This window comes from Pyrgilauda ruficollis, unplaced genomic scaffold (assembly GCF_017590135.1).
Source record: "Pyrgilauda ruficollis isolate IOZ18807 unplaced genomic scaffold, ASM1759013v1 scaffold49, whole genome shotgun sequence".
NCBI classification, from domain to species: Eukaryota; Metazoa; Chordata; class Aves; order Passeriformes; family Passeridae; genus Pyrgilauda; species Pyrgilauda ruficollis.
In genome coordinates, this window is record NW_024526488.1 from 4,068,261 (window position 1) to 4,085,168 (window position 16,908).

Below are 16,908 nucleotides of genomic sequence, written 5' to 3' on the forward strand. Positions count from 1 at the left end.
ACACACTGAATTCCTCCAGGAAGAAAACCCTAGAGCATCAAACTGACATCTGGATGGTCGAATCCAGAGCAGATTCTGGGCTTTACAGAAACAATGAGTCACTAAAAGAAGTTAAAGCTCCATTTACGCTCTATTTTCCATCAGTATTCAGGCACTGGCTGAGCAAAAGCCAGAGGAACTGCTCTGCCCTGGGCTGTGTGGGGCCATGGTGTGGTGCAACGTGCCTGGTTATGGATGTGCCATCTCCCTGTGCCTTTCAGGTACACTGTGACCATACTGTGAGGATGGGACATCCCAAACACAGCCATCCTGACTGCCACAGGAAGGAGCAGGTGGGAAGAGATGTGACTGGCATTCCCACCAAAGGAAGGGTTAACTCACCCACCCTTTAACAGACACTGAGAATGCCCACAAGTGAAGATGCTGGACACTCATCTTTCCTCCTCCAGTGGCTCACCTCAGGTTTTTGGGGCTGTCCCTGCTCATAAACCACTTGTAGGCAGGGAGGGCTCCAACTCGCCCCCACTGCTGCCTCTCCCCAGTTTTGCCCTGTGACAGATAAATGCCAGCCTGTCTGGAGCGGGGCTTGGCTCACTGTGGCTCCATGCTGGGGGAGGCCGTGTTTCAGGATGTGCTCCAGCTGTGATTCCCTCCCCAGGCCCCCTGGGAGAGCAAAGCTGAGCACATGAAGCCCTGGGAACCATATGCAGAAACAAGAGAAAAGCAAAAATAAAGGGAGAGCTTTCCTCTTCACTCCAGCAGGATTTTATTTTTTTTTAAACCAAATTTTGCAAGATGCCTTTGCTGGTTTTCCTCTCCCCTTTTCTCGGTTAGTGCTGGTAGTGGTGGAAACTTCCTGCTGGAGAGGCAGGGCTGGGGCTGGTGCACATGGGCAGGGATCCACTCCAGCCTGGGAAGCAGGGCTGAGGTACCCCAGTGGAAAACCTGGCTGACTCAGGACTTAGCCTTAAATTAAAGCACAATCAATACCTTTGCTATGAAGTTTATATCTCCATTTTCAAACAAAGCAAACAAACACAGGTGAAACAAGCAAACACACCACGTCACACCCCCTTTCTTATCTATTTACTTCCCAAGAATTTGGAAAGTTCAGGACCTTTTCCTGCTATTTTTTATCCAATCACTCAGTCTGAACTGTGGAACTCCTTGCCAGAAGATGGTGTGGGTGCCAAAAAAGAGATTCAGACAGGGATTTCTGTAGAATAAAAAAAAAATCACTGAGCACTTTAAAGATAAATATATTCCTCAAAAACCCAGAAGGGGATTGCCAGAGGAAAGAAAAGTATTTTGGGGAAGTTAATACCTTTTTGCCCTATCCTTATACAATTCCCTAGACATCTGCAGATGAGCCTGTGCTCTGACCCAATGCAGTTGTTATGTGGATCAGAAGTAACACGAAAAGGGAACACTGAAAAGGTAACATGAAAGTCTAATTTTTAGGCTCAGCACCTGTTACATGCACCCTTCAGCACACACACTCCCTACAAGGCAAAGGATGTCTCCCACTTCAAAAGATAACTTAGACACAATGGAGATCTGTGGAAAGAAAACCAAATTCCTCTTGGATTAGCATCACTATAAAAAAAACCAAAAAACTAAAAACTGGCCTAAAATTATGCACCAAGGGTTTTAAGAAACATAGAACCACCTTTAAAAAATTCTGATGTGTTTGTCAGTATGGATTGTGTGGGATCATACCACGTGTTAACGCCACCTCAGAGCTACAGCAGCTTCTGCTCAGAAGAAGGCTACAGCAGATGGGAAAGGAAGAGAACATCCCTCCTGAGAACAGGAAGGATGCCTGCTGCTCCAGAGACAGGGGCAGGAGCCCCTGGAGGACTCCAGGCACACAGGCCCCAGCACCCTTCACGAGGTCACCTGCCTGGGGAGTGATGCCACACCAGAAGTTGGAGTAGAGGGAGCGGGACTCGAGCATCGGCGCCACCAGGGTCTTGTTTTCTGCTATCAGCAGGTTCAGGGTCTCTGGGTTGGTCAGTAAATTATCTGCATCAATAAACTAGAGAAGGAAGAGATAAAAAATACCTGTTGACAGATGAAACAATAAGATTCCCTTAACGCTTTCTTGGGAATGAGGCAGCCCTGGCGTGGCCACAGGGCCAGGGCAGTGCCCGTCCCCTGTGCTGCCACTGCTGGGGCACCTCTGGCTCCTCACAACGAGGGTCTGGAGCGTGTCCAGGGAAGGGAACAGAGCTGGGGAAGGGGCTGGAGCACCAGGAGCAGCTGAGAGAGCTGGGAAAGGGGCTCAGCCTGGAGAAAAGGAGGCTCAGGGGGGCCTTGTGGCTCTGCACAACTCCTGACAGGAGGGGACAGCCAGGGGGGATCACGTTCTGCACCATGGGAAGTTCAGATTGGCTATAAGGAAAAATTCCTTCTAAAAGAATGGCCAGGCATTGAAATAGGCTGTCCAGGGCAGGGGTGGAGTCACCATCCCTGGAAGTGTTGAAAAATGTGTGCATCTGGCACCTGGGAATGTGGCCTAATGCTGAACATGGCATGTCCACAACTGGACTCAGTTTCAGGCCTTCTCCAGCCTTAACAGTTTTAAGATTCCATGAGGTCAGCAAAAAACCACCCTAGAAGCAGTGAGCTGGTGGGTTTGACTCCCTAGGGCACAGGGCTGTCACAGGGGAAGCTGGGACAGCTGCTCCTGGGCACTGCAATGAGATGGGCAGAGAGCTTCCCTGGCTCCATACAGCCTCATGCCAGCACAGGCACCAGGGAGCTGCCAGGGAAAATAACATCACTGGAAATTCAGGATGAGTTCATTCCGTGAAAAGCATCAAGAACAACTCCTCAACTGCCCTCACACCTCACCTTGCTTGGAGGCTTTGGGAACACCCCCCTCACAGTGACCAAAGGCAGCATCTTCCCACAGGTGCTCTGCAGAACTATTTCCCTTACATTTCACCAGGTGGGGGCTCAATCTGGGGGACCCTTGCAGGTACCTCCCACCACCAGGACTGTGTTCGATCCTGATACCTCTGGAGAAAGCTCCAAGCTTAGCCAGGACTCACCTCCCTCACCGCCAAATCTCTTGCTCACCAGACCAAGAAATGATCCAGGGCATCGCAACTTGTCTTTAGTTGGAAAGCAAACTTTTTGACAGCCCCCTGTACCCAAGTGAGCACCTGGAAAGCTTTTGTAATAAATCAAACCTCGTAGTTACCAGGATATAGTCTGACCACTTCTCCCGGGCAGTGCGCAGGGCAGCCTGCCGCAGCTTCATCACGTGAGTGAATCGAGAGCTCGGCCAATGCTTTGGCCCAACTTCCTCTGGGTAAGACCTAGAAAAGAAATAAAAAGTGACTGTAATCCATGTCTGGGCTTCATTACACTGAAAAAAAAAAAAAGAAAAAAATAGGGAAAAAAAAGAAAAAAAAAGAAAGGAAAAAAAGGAAAAATAAAGAAGGGAAGAAGAAGAAGGGAAGAAGAAGGGAAGGAGAAGGGAAGGAGAAGGGAAGAAGAAGGAAAGAAGAAGGAAAGAAGAGTTCCATTGCTGCCTTCATTATGAAAGCAAAACAGCATTAGAGTCACCTCAGGCAACCCAGGAGAGGTTTTGAGGGAGAATAATTCCAAGTTCTGTGCTGGCATGAGCACAGAAGGCACCAGGGAACAGCAGTGCCAGCTTTCTGACGACACCACGCAGCGCAGGAGCTGTGCAGCAGCAGACAGGGGACCCTCCAAGCCCACCTGCAGCTCCTTGACCCTGGGGTACAAACGGCTGCAAACCCAGCCCCCCTTGGCCCAGCAGAACCAGCAGGGCTGGGATGTGAAGATGAAGGCAGCCTGGCCTCCCCCAGGCTCGGGGCACTATTGGGAACTGCTAACACATCCCAGGAATAGCCCCTAAATCTCACAAGCCCCAGCACGGCAGCACAGTCACACGCATGGCTCTGCCTCCAGCTCCAAAAGCAATGGCTTTTTAACAAAGATGGAAGCAGATCCCAATGAGGGCAGATCCCAATGGGGCAGATCCCCAGGGCAGATCCCAACGAGGAATAAAAATCCAGGACTTGGAAACAGTGCCAGCCTAAGTCAGGGAAGGAGCTAAGAATTTCAAAAGCTTTTTTGCAGAACTTAAGCAAAGTTTGGCAGGATGAAGGAAACTCAACTCAAATGAAAGGATTAAAAATGTCAATAAAACCAGCACTCCCTGGGGGTTTGTACCACAAACTCCCCATCACTGCAGTGAGGAACTAGAATATAAAAGCAAGCCTAAAGGAAGGGGAAACTGATGTAATTTTCCTTGATGGAAGAAACTGAAAACAGAGCAAACCCAGGAACAGCTGATCTTAAAAATAAATAAAAATTAAAGTAATAAAAACCCAACACGTCATATTTCAAAGCAATGGTCCTGCAAATCATGTAAAGGCACAATATCTGGAATTACATTGAGTTCTCTGGCTCAGCACTTACTGAATATTTCATGTGTCTGAGCTTTCACAGATACTATGGAATGGGGTGTAATTTCTTTGCTTCCTTGCAAATAAAGAATGATAATTTTAATTCCCTGTAGCTCTTGATATAATTTGTTTACCGTGTAAAGAGAGCAGCTACAGATGCTAAATGACTGAATGGAAAATAGTTTCTTCCACAAAGTTTTGCATGAGGTGCTTCACTAGTCAGAGACCTTTCTAGAGACCTTACCTCACCTTTTTCCCTAAGAAAACAATTTTAATGGGACAGACTGCAGAAAGCAAATAATCCACATTTTAACACTTGGACATTTAGTACCAACTCCTGGTTTGGAAACAGAAAACCTCGGGAATTGGGGCTGTGCAGCCAAGAGCCCTCCCAGGTACTCACCGGGGCTCCTCCATGGGTCTCCACTCCACATCGTGGTACAGGTGCTGCACATTCTTCAGCCACTCCCTGAGGATTGCTGTGGTGTTGTCAATGTTGTGGTCAGTGGCTGCCCTGGCAAAGCAAAGGAAGCACCTTAGCTTTTAGCTTAGAGGTTTGTGACTCTGCCTAAACCCTGCTTTACCACGGAGCCCTCTGTCCAGTCCAGCCACCAAAAAACACAAGGAATGCAGTCGAGGTTTAACCCCAGCTGGCAGCTGAGTACCACCACTGTGGAAAGGGGAAGGGCACACAGCCTGTGGGCTGACAAAAGAACCATTTAATAACTGAAACAAATGACTAAAACGTGCCCTTAGTGGCAGGGACACAGTGCTGGCTGAAGAATGGGTTTTTTCCCTCAGGGTTGAGCTGAACGGACTGGAGCAGGAGGCACAGATTCCCATCCCTGACAGCAATCCCATGGAAATGCTCCCACAGGGGCCACACACTGCTCTCTGCCTGGGATGCTCAAAGCTTCAGGTCACAGGATGAGTGAGCCAAGTCCCATCCCAGCTGCTCCTCCCCAGCTGCCTCCCCTGGGACCAGGGCTTTGCACCCCCAGCACGGGGCTGTGTCACACCCCACCACACACTCCTGCCACTGCAAGAAAGGGCTGCTCATTTTTCCTAGCTGGAACAGGCAGGAAAGCACAGTCCCATGGCAGTGCACAGCTCAGCAAGCTCCACTGGGAATCTATAATCCCTGCGTATTCCTCTGGGAGTATAAACAGTCCCACAAGGTTTGGTGCAGACAGTAAAGCCAGTGTGAAGCATCACTGAGGGAGGCTGCTGGAAGCTCCCCTCAACTGCTATACATTTCTTGTCTCATCCTCCAGCTCCAGAGACCCAAAGGCACTTCCCAGAACATCCTCCACCTTGCTGAAAGCCAGAGCTCCCTGTAGCCAGGGGAGGACATGCAGGAAGGAGCCACATCCCAAACCCTACAGCTACTCCAAAGCTATTTCAGGAAAATACCTCCACTCCAAGTCACCATATGACCCTACAGATGAAAACCAGGACATGAACCCTTTTCAGTTTGTACAACAGGAACATACCATTCCCATGGGGTCTAGCCTGCTTTAAAGTAAAAAAGAACCAAGAACTTGGATTTTCAGTTTATTTATAGTCAGAACATCACAATCACTTAAGGCCAGGAGGCTTATTTGTGGAATATTTATTAATCTCTGCTGAAACAATAAATAGTGAAAGTTCAGCAAGTGTTAGAGGCTGGTTCCTGTGTCATGAACTGCTCTCCTGTGACAGAGCAAGGCTGGGCTCAGTCATGGCTCCAGGGTTTGCTTTAGTCCAAGACCTGGCTCATGCTGCCCTGTAGATCTAGTTTGCAATGATGTTCAGACTGGACTGAAACAGTCTCACTGCTGACTTGGTGCAAGTCCAGCTTGCTCCATGTGTTTTATGGATGAAGCTCATCCCCTGGAGCCCGTTCTCACACACTTCCTGGGGCTCCCACAGCCACCAAGGCGTTTCACAGGTCTCACTCTTCTTTCCTCCCACGTTCCAGCTGCACAGTCAGCAAACAGCTCCAGAATTCCTAAAATACCAGAGACCCGGGGAAATGGCTTCATGTTCACTGGAGCTGCAGTGGCACCAGAAAGGTGTCACTGGGGCCACAATGCAACTGGGCATCACACAAACGAGGCCAAGAGGACAGTGGCCACCCTGGGGAATGCTGCAGCTCGTCCCACAACATCCTCTTTTCCAGGTCCAGACCAGCCTTAAGGACCATGGAGACACTTTAAAGTAAGCACACAGCTCTCACAGAGTCAGGTCCGTGGGCCTCTTTCCCTCAGCAAGCCTCTTCCCATTCTTTCTCACCTCATCCCAGTCCTTCCAACCTCACAGTATCAGTGGGGACACATGAAGGGATTTGCTGTAGTCTGGGCAGGGAAAAGGGAAGCTCCAGATGCATACATGTCACACTAATCTCAGTTTCATGTTGGCTGCTCCCATCTCAGCCAGGAGATCCTTCTCCATTCAACTCTGTGCACACACAAGCCCAAGATGTTTTAGATGGGGAGCAGTTTGCAGGGCTGTGCAATAAAAACCCAGAGCTCTCAAACAACACACAGATTTCCATGATAACATGAAAATGTAGAGTCATCCAGCCTCAGAGAAGAGGATTACCATGATTACCAGAGTTGCTTCACAAAGCCTAAATCTCTGACCAGCAGAAGAAACCCTGAAGTTGAATGACAGGATTGGCAGAGTTAGAGGAAGACCTCTGCCTCCCTAAGCACAACAAGGGGGATGAAGGATGCTCCTCCCATCACACCTGGAGCACTCCATCCTGCTCCTGGTAGGGCAGCAGGCCCTTGATGAAATTCACCCCGGATGACACCACCAGCCAACATCCTCCAGCTAGAAGCAAGATGAGCGAATGGGAGCTGAAGGGATCTCTAGATCTACCCACAAGGAATCTGCTGGAAGAAAATGGCATTTTCCAACCCAAACCTTTCCATCATTCTATGACTTCAGTGCCCAGGCTGCCATGGTGATACATGGAAGGTAAATCCACATCCCAGCAGACCTCTCAAAGGCACGGATCAGCCAAGGCTCTGGCACAAAGGAGGGACAGCTCTCTCCAGGACTATCCACCCTGCAGCATTTCTAAGCCCAGAAGTCCTCAAAGGCAATAAAGTCTGTTCCACCCTGGATGAAACACACCCTATGACTAGCAGTTTGGCAAACCTTTGTTCTTCCAGCTTTGAGCTTAAAAAGCACAACAAAAAAGACTCAAACCAAACCAACCCCCCAAAACCCCAAACAACCCAAGCCATTACAAAAGCAATCATCACTATTAGTTACAGAATAATTAATTTAAGAGCAAACAGCATCAGCACTGACTCCTTTTGTAGTATCCGAACCAGTTCACCTTTCCTCCCAGAAAAAAATAGCAGCTCTGGTGTTTGCAACAGCTCTGTGTGGAAAAACAAGCACATACTTTATTTTTCCCTCTTTTTTTTTTTTTTTTTTAAATTACAACCCCTGCTCAAGAAAAACAAGCTAATTAAAATATGAGCAGGACTTTCTCACTGGGAGCAAGAGCTCCTCAAGCCCTGAGAGGCACATCAGGACACTCCACATTATAAACACTTCTGTAGCCCTCTGTAGCATTTCAAGAAGCCAGGTACACAGCTAAGACTTCAGTTCACTGGTGAGAACACGTCACACAAGAGATGCTATCAGCTCTGCCCACTTGCCTGTGCTGGAAAAGTGTTTTTACTCCATCCTCTTATCCTTACTGGTCCATGGTCCGCAGTTGACAGGATGAAGAGAGTGGATCACCCAGCTCACCAGGAGCATGGCTTGTCCACATGGCCCTTAGATTAAGGCAGTGCCTGGGTTTTTGGGTGTATTTTCTGAAAGCAAGCTGGTGAGCACAGCACCATTATCTGTGTGGGAGTCTATCAGCAATATTGTTGACCTGGCACCAGGCTCAAATCCTGTTTTTTGAGTGGATCAGCAACACCATTTTCAAGAGCTGATTACAAACATCTAGGATTTAATTAAAGAAAAAAGGTCCCTACAAGATTTACAACCTAAAGCCTGTGCAACACAACCAGGAAAAAATAGAGGAAAACAATTCTAATTCCTCCCACTCTTTACAGAAAAGAAAGTTTAATAAATAGATCAGAACATACCTCCAGATGGACACCTCTATTCCAATAACACAGCAGCTTTTTCCTCTCAGATTTAAATCCATTTCCAGTAAACAGAAGTTGCATTTTTGAAAAGTCTGAGTGAGAATGTTCGTATAGGGGCTTATGTCGACAGAACTACAACCACTTCAATATTGACTTTGGCTTTAACCAGGAGTTGTGCCATGGACACAAGCCCTCATTGTTCATGCTCAGCAAAGTATCCCCTCCCAAAAAAACTCATGGATCACGCACAGTGGAAAATCAAAGCACGATGTTAAGCACCTCCTGTTTTAATTAAGTAATGTGAGTAGCAGCACATGCAGAAAGCAGCTCCTTTTACAAACTGCTCATATTTTTAGCTTGATAATGTCTCCTCAAATTATGTTTATGAGGGGGAGTTAATTCAGGTTTTGATGGTTGTTCTCCTCTCTTCCTTCCCAAAACGGGAATTAAAAATAACAATCCCCCTTTTTCACTTCTTCACACTCTGGCCTGTTCTTCCAAGCTATTTAATTCATTTACCTCATGCACTGGGTCAGAGGAGAAAATTTTCACCTTCACCGTCTGTATAGGAAAAATACTAGAGGACAAAATGCATCCTGTGTGCTGCTGGCTTGTCAAGAGTATGGGCTTGTGCTGAGACACAAGCTGAGGCAAACCCCACAGCCAGGGCCCTGCAGTAATTTTCCTACTGAATTTAACATTTACACCTTCTCCCTTCAGCAAACAGGCTGGGAAGGACAGCTTCAAAAAGGGGTCAGTGCTTCACTTTTAGGCAGTGCAGAGCTGAGTCAGGACTGGCTGGAGGCAGCCAGCTTTCAAAAACAAAAGCTGTAAGGAGGCTCTTTCCCTTTCTGTCAGTGTTTTGAAGACTGCTGGGCTCGAGGAGGGTATTGGGTTCACCCTTTATGGCTGTGAGAGCCACATCTGCACACCCAGGGTCCAGTGGGCCCTTCCCATCACTCTGCTGAGAACACACAAAGGATGACAGTGGTCAGGAGGCTGCTGAGGCTGGGGTTGCACTGAAAATGGTTCACAGGAGAAGGATGCACTTGGCTTTCCAAAGCTCCTGCTGCTTGCAGAACTAAGTTGCAAATGCAACCAAATTCCAGGGATATCCATTTGAACTGTATCCCTTGGTTCCTCTCTGCCTGCAGCCAGGGCTTCAATTCAGCCTCGAGGCTTGCTATGGGATGTGGTCCAATATTGAGTTCCACTGAAGCAAGAGCCATAGGATGACCACCTGCCCTAAACCCACAGGGTCTCCTCCAAAGCAAAGCCCAAAGTCAATGGGAAGCCTGTTAGTAGATCATCCCTAACTACTGTAAAACAGAAACTGGGGACAAAACACCAGTATCTCCCCTTGGCCATTTTCCTGAGAACTGAGCAGCAATAAACCATCCAGAGAGAGGTTACAGCTCACACCAAAGGGGTGGAAAAAGCACATTTCTGCGTGCTCTGTTCCACAACTTGTGCTAACAGAGGTGCTCAAATACTCCAGGACAAAGCTCAGCCCGCGGAGCAGGACTCAGCATCTTCCTGAGAATCACTGATGGGGTATCAGGGACAGACAAAGGTGACACAGAGACTCCATCATCAGGAGGCATGAAAAACACTTTATTATCGGAAATCCACCGTTCTTACAGAAACAATGGTGGACCTAAGACCTGACTGGCCTTTAGGAATCTTCTCTCACCTATTGGTCAAGAAGAGACAACTCCTTCTTGTAAACATCTTTGACAAACAGAGACTGCCTGCCAGGTGCAGAGATTGAGATAATAATTGTTTTAATTCTTTCTCTGAGCTTTTTCACAGCTTCCCAGGAAAATCCTGGGAGAGCTATTTCTCTCTTTGTTCAGAGGATACGTGATTACCACACCTGAGCACCTCCTGAGCCCAGCCAGCAGCAACAGGCACTAAACTGGGGTTCCCCTAGTGCTCTGGGGAGATTCCAGGGATTTCAGACCCCAGAACATTGGAAAAATACACAACCTTTCATGCAGCCCCAGCCACTATTAATAATTTACTCCTGCAGCCCCATGTTTTTTACCATAACACAAATTATACACAACGAACAGAGCACAGGATGGCAGTTTTAACATCTGAATTTAGATCCTGCATAAAAGCCTTTGGCTTTCAATCCCCTGAGGCTGCCCCAAGAGCTCCTGGTCTGAGTGAAGCTGAGCTCCTGTCACCCAGGCTGCTCTGCTCATGCTGGGTGTGAGATCAGCCCGGCCAAAAATAACTGAAAAAGCAGAGTCCAGCCACAGAGCCCTAATATGAGTCAAACATAAATTTGGATTTAGTTTTCCCAAAACAAGCGGTAAATAAAGTAACAGACGAGTCATTTCTCCCTGCTCTTTTTGTCTGAAAACTGCCAGGCTTGGAAAACCAAGTCAAAATATAACCACCCCCCCCTGAAGTGGCAGTTTCCACTGGGAGCCAGGGATGAATTACCTTGACTAGGAAACAGTGCACTAGAAGAGACTGGAAGAGAAGGGATGGATCCTAAAGAGGAAGGAAAAAACCTCAAAACAAGACAGAAGCAAAACACTTCTGCAACGCAGTAAGAGAGATTTAATTCCAGCTGTGAAAATGTCTGTTTTTACCACAGATTAAGTCCCTGGAAGTATCCAAGGCCAGGCTGGACAGGGCTTGGACCAGCCTGGTCTACTGGAAGGTGTCTCTGCCCATGGCAGGGGGTGGGACAAGATGAGCTTTAAGGTCCCTTCCAACCCAAACCATTTGATTAGTCAATTGTGTGATTTTAAATGGAGTTACTGTCAACTACTCTGTACTCTCCTGCCCAGGATCATCTCAAAAAAGCAACAAACCAAGCAGAGCTTCCTGTGTCCTTCCAAGGCAGGCAGATATGGCTCCTGCTCATCCAGCAGAGACCAGACTCAGATAATAGATGATTTTCAGGTCTGCCAGCCCTACCTCACATCTGTGAATTTGAAACTCGGTATCTCAGATCTCCTAGGCACCCATGGGATTAGGGATAACACACCAACAATGCAGTCCAGAGACTCTGGACAGATCCAAACCATCTAAATCACTTATTTAAGCACAATTATGCTCACACACTTCATAAACAGAGCCTGAACATCCAGCACAAGTTCAAAGAACTGCTTAAGCATTTAAATAAGTTGCCAAAATTCTAATGTATGTATAAGACTTTTTGGCTTTGTAGGGACTTGGCATTTGTTCTAGGGTTTACTTAATTAAGGACAGACTTTTGGAAGTACCTTCTTTTGTTTTTTTTTTTATTTTAACTTGGTCCCCAAGGCACCTGGGCGCGGATGGGTGGCAGGGAGCTGCGTGGGAGCGTGGAACCAGCAACGCGAGCAGTGCTGCTCCCCAGGCCGGGCAGCTGCACAAGAACAGGACTCAGAGCACAGGAATGCAGCACACAGGGCTCCCCTCTAACTGCTTCCCAGTGCCCTTCAGCAGCTGTGGATAATGGATTTTGCTGGCAGCAGCACTGATTTTAAAACCTTCAGTGGTCTTCCAAGTCCAAGTGAATGACTCACAGATGTACGTGTGTACATAATTCTGCGCACACCAGGATCTGTGCTCTTTCCATGCTACCTCAAGAAATCACTCACTGTCCTGTCCCTCACTCCCCACGACAGAATCATGGAATCCCAGAATGGTTTGGGTTGGAAGGGACCTTAAAGCCCATCCCATTCCACCTCCTGCCATGGGCAGGGACATGTTCCATGATCCCAGGTTGCTCCAAGCCCCATCCAGCCTGGCCTTGGACACTTTCAGGGATGCAGGGGCAGCCACAGCTTCTCTGGGCATCCTGTGCCAAGGCCTTCCACTCTCATTGTAAAAAACTTCTTCATTGTATCTAATCTTAATCAACCCTTCTGGCTGCCTCATGCCAGAAGTCAACAGCTTCCGTGGCATCCATGCAATGGGAATTCTCTTGCAATGCAAAGGAGGTTCTTGCTGCTTCAATCCCAAGTCCTCCCTCTGTCTTTAGTTCTCCCCATGCTCACCCCATGCTCTAAAGCTGCTAAGCTTTAAAAAAACAAAAAGCCAGCTGCATCTTGTGAGTATTTCCAAGCAGACTTGGCTTCAAGGGAACAAGGCCCCTAAGGGAAGCCCAGGAAATCCCATACATGCAGGGTCAGGGTGGTGACTGGCCTCTGAAATCAACTGTTCAAAGGAGGAATTAATTGCAACAGTTGTGTAATTTCTGAAGGATAGCTTAATCCCAGCAACTAACTCAGACACCAGCTGATGCAGCTGTTTGAGATTAATGCAAGTGTGTAAACCACTGGGAAGGAACACTGGGATTTAGAAATATTCTTGTCTCTGCTAACAAAAAAAAAAGGATGGTTTCCTATTTAGGTGCTCAGCACCACTGATTTTTCCACGGTCACATTGAACATGGGCCTGTAACACGTTGCCAAGCGTCCCCAAAACAGAAACACCTGAAAAGTTCTGGTCTCTGCACCAAGCCTGCAGACAGAGCAGTGCCAAGGTCCCAGAGCCTGCCTCACCCCTGGTGAGAACACCCACACCATGGGCCACCAGACACCCAGCAGGCAGGGAAACACAGACCCAAATCCTTTCCCAATCCTGTCCCACACCACCCAACAAGAGCTTTCACCAGCTCCACACAGAACCACACAACTGTTTGGGCTGGAAGGGACCGTGAACTCATCCCATCCCACGGGCAGGGACACCTTCCCCTAGTCCAGGCTGCTCCAAGCCCCATCCAGAGACAAACAGGACTGGCTGAACATAACCAAGTTACGTGGCTGAGGCTGGTATGTTCCATTCCTCCCAGCTGTGTAAGGATGCATCCTTCCACGCAAGACGTTTTTAAGAACTCTTGGCTTAAAACATGAAATATGACTTCATTACAAATCAGTTTTCATTCTAAACATCCTACAAGACTAAAAGTAATTTCAACACACAGAAATACACTCTTGCTGGAATACTGTGTAATTAAATGACTACAAAAAAGTGATTTTTAATCTCTTGCCCAGTGCTAGCTGAAAGAAACAATATAAGAAACTAGGGAACGAAAACGGAATATTTTAATTCACATCATTAATTAGGAGTCCAAGCAGCAATAAGAAACACACTAAGCTAATTCTCAACTTCTTTTACCAATTGAGAATCTGCTCTGTGATCTGGAAGCTGGCAGGATGTTTTGTTTGACACTGGAGAGCTTTACACAGTAACTGATCCTTTCATGTGAAAATTTTGCTGATAGGCAACAATAAAGCCATTCTTCACAAAAGTTGTCAGACAGCTTTTCTTTGAGGTCATCACAAACCTAAAATAACAGAATAAGAGAACAGGAAGAAGAGCTCAATGAGCGCCAGCAACAGTGCCCTCTGAGATGAACCCCAAATTCAGCATTTGGAGAAGAGGTCCAAAAGCATCTGGAGTAGAGAAATGTAAGAATAAGCCATAAACTGTTCTTCCTACAAACAAAGTGGCAACGGATGCTTGGCTATCCAAAAGGATTTTGCCTCTGGAGAGAGAAAAATGGCTATGTTTAGAAGGGTAGGAGATGCTCAAAGTGAAACAGTTAATGAAGACCAACACTACTGCACATTTTCACATCAGACTACCTGGAACTTTCGAACTTTATCTACAGCTTGATGCAAAGGCCACTGAAACACAGATATTTTTTCCCCTGAAGCACTTTTCAGAACACAGCTCACAGCCTCCAGCCCACCAGAAGGGCTGAGGGAAGCCTTCACTCAGTAACTTATTATTTTTTTAGAAGGCTTTCAACAAGCCCTCTGTGCAGACCTTGCAACAGGACTGCCACCCCAGCAGGTCTGTTCGGGGTCAGCTCTGAACCCAAGGCTGATCTCCATCCACACTCTGTGCCTCTCCAGTGCACCAGGAATTCCTTTGCTGTTGCTGCGGGCTGAAAAGGACTGTCAACAGGAGAAGAGCAGCAAGCCCTCCAGAGCTGTCTCCAGCAGGCTGCTGCCTGCCTGCATACTCAGGTGCACAGAGACATCCTGAAGAAAACCTCGGCAGTAAAGCATTCAGTGTATGCGTGACGATTCCTGAAAAAATGTGGCACAAAAGCTAGGAGACACCTTCCAGCTCAGCAGGGCTGGATGTGTGCATCCAGGGATACACTCACTAAATGACAGCTAGGAAAATGCCACCTTTGCAGGCGTTGCAGTCACGCTGCAGGAGTGCACAGACCTGCACCAGACCAGCAGAGCTCACTGTGGCACCTCGTGCTTTTCTGTGCCCACCTCCGAGAAGGCTCCTTTGATCAGCACAGAGTATTCTGAGTTTGAAGAGACCCTCAGGATCATCCAGTCCAAGACTGGATGGGCTTAAAGGTCAACCCAAACCCTTCTGTGATTCTGTGATTACAGAAGCAGACAAAGTCAGCGAGACTTTTTCCAATGGAATTCAACCTCAGGGTAGCTTGAGAACAGCAGTTTTCAAACTGTGATCAGCAGATGTCTGTGAACTATTTCTAGTTTGCTTGTGAAAGGTAATAAAAAAAATCTACCATACCCAAGTCAAAGTTTGCTATGCTGCACAGGAAAAACACGTTGGGTTTATGCTCAGCTGACAGAATACCATTCCCCTTTCAGTGCTGCTGGAAGGGTCGGAGCCAAAATCCTCCCCAGGACCAAGGCCGCCTGCTAAAACCTCACTGTGTGATCCCCAGCACTGTCTCAATCCCCAGCACAACGAGCTGTCTGTGCACCCAGAAACTCATGGAGCTTTAGACACTAAGAATAACTTCAGTTTATTCTTACAGAGCAAGATAACAGGGCCAAGGCTGGCACAGGCACATCATAAACACTCCTGCTCTCCTCAGCCGGCTGTGAATTACTGGCTGCTTTGCAGGAAAACTGGGCAACATAAGGATGATAAAATCCCAGGTGTTTATAACATGTAGTACAGACACAGAGGAATAGAAACAGAAGTAAATTTCTTGACTATTTCTTCTACAGCTTCTGTACAAGCAAGTCAGTTACCTTTGGGATGAAAAATGTTAGCACAGAATCTGCTTTCAAATTGCAGTCAGGAGGTACAGCAAGAAAAGTCAACCATGGAGCTGTAACAAGTTCCTCTCAAGGTGAAGAGCTGCCATGTTTTACATCTTATATCTCACAAGGGATCCAGGCACTGCCCTAGATCTCAGCAAGCCTGCAGGCAGGCTGGCCTTCCTCCTGCTGCTGGAGCACCTCCTCTTCCAAGCCCCGGGGCTGTCCCAACCCCACTGCTGCACAGGAGCTTTCCAACATGACCCCCGGGCTGGTAATTCAGCACCACGAGACAAGAATCACTGAAAAACCTCTGGAGGTCGTCATGCCCCCTTCCTCTAGCAGGGCCACCAAGATCAGGCTGCCCAGAATCATGTCTGGATGGCTTTTAAATGTTTCCAAGGATGGAGACTCCTTTCTCTAGTGACCAGTCATAGGACATGGGAAAATAGACTAAAGCTGCACCAGGGGAAGGTCAGGTTAGAAACTATTAGAACAAGTTCACTGAGAGGGGTGTCACTGGAACAGGCTCCCCAGGGAAGTCATGCCACCAACCCCATCTGAGTTCAAGGAGGTTCTCAGTGAAGATCTTTGGCACACAGTTTAGTTTTACCTAACACTGCGAGGAGCAAGGAGTGGGAGTCCATGACCCTTGTGGGTCTCTTCCAGCTCAAGGCATTCTGTAATTTTATTCTGTAATTGTGTTTCTGCAGGGATCAGTCAAGTCTGCAGGCAAGGGCAAGGTTATCCTCACTTTTACAGCCAGACCACTGTGACCATTAAGTCTTTTCCAATCTTAATGATTCTGTGATTCAAGGCTTTGCCTAGAGCACAGCATGAGGTGAGGAAAGGAGTGGGACTGATCTGTCCATGGCCAGCCCCCCCCTGCCCCCAGCATGCAGCCCAGCCTCTGGGCCAAGAGCAAAGACACAAGAACATGGAGAAATCCTGGTCCAAGAGCTCTTCTCCAGGTGATGCTGGGGAGAGCACAGCTCCACAGCTCAGACACGGATCCTAACCTCCCACACGGGCTCCAGGTGCCATCTCACAGCCAGCACGTCACAGCCAGTGAGAGATTTGCATTACTGATCCCAATGAATGCTGCCACCTGCTGAGGCTCATTCTTAAGTCACTCATGTGTGTGGCTGATGGGAAGCCAGAGAATCCTAAATGGTTTGGGTTGGAAAGGGCCTTAAAACCCATCCAGTCCCACCCCTGCCATGGGCAGGGACAACTCCCACCAGCCCAGGTTGCTCCAAGCCCTGACCAACCTGGCCTTTCAAGAATTCAAGGGCTAACACCTCTCTCCAGCAAAGGAGAATTTCTGCTTTAAAAACACTTTTCAATCTGGCCCACAGTATCAAA

At 47.8% G+C, this 16,908-nt stretch overlaps 1 protein-coding gene across 1 annotated transcript in view; it reads right to left on the reverse strand.

Moving 5' to 3' along the window:
- COLGALT2 (collagen beta(1-O)galactosyltransferase 2) overlaps positions 1 to 16,908 on the reverse strand; it is a 44,499-nt gene that overhangs the window by 12,033 nt on the left and 15,558 nt on the right. The window contains exons 2-4 of the mRNA XM_041479626.1: positions 4,849 to 4,959; positions 3,209 to 3,326; positions 1,904 to 2,038 (exon numbers count right to left, since the gene is read on the reverse strand). Coding sequence (XP_041335560.1) covers positions 1,904 to 2,038; positions 3,209 to 3,326; positions 4,849 to 4,959 — 364 coding nt within the window. The remainder of the gene's footprint in view (positions 1 to 1,903; positions 2,039 to 3,208; positions 3,327 to 4,848; positions 4,960 to 16,908) is intronic.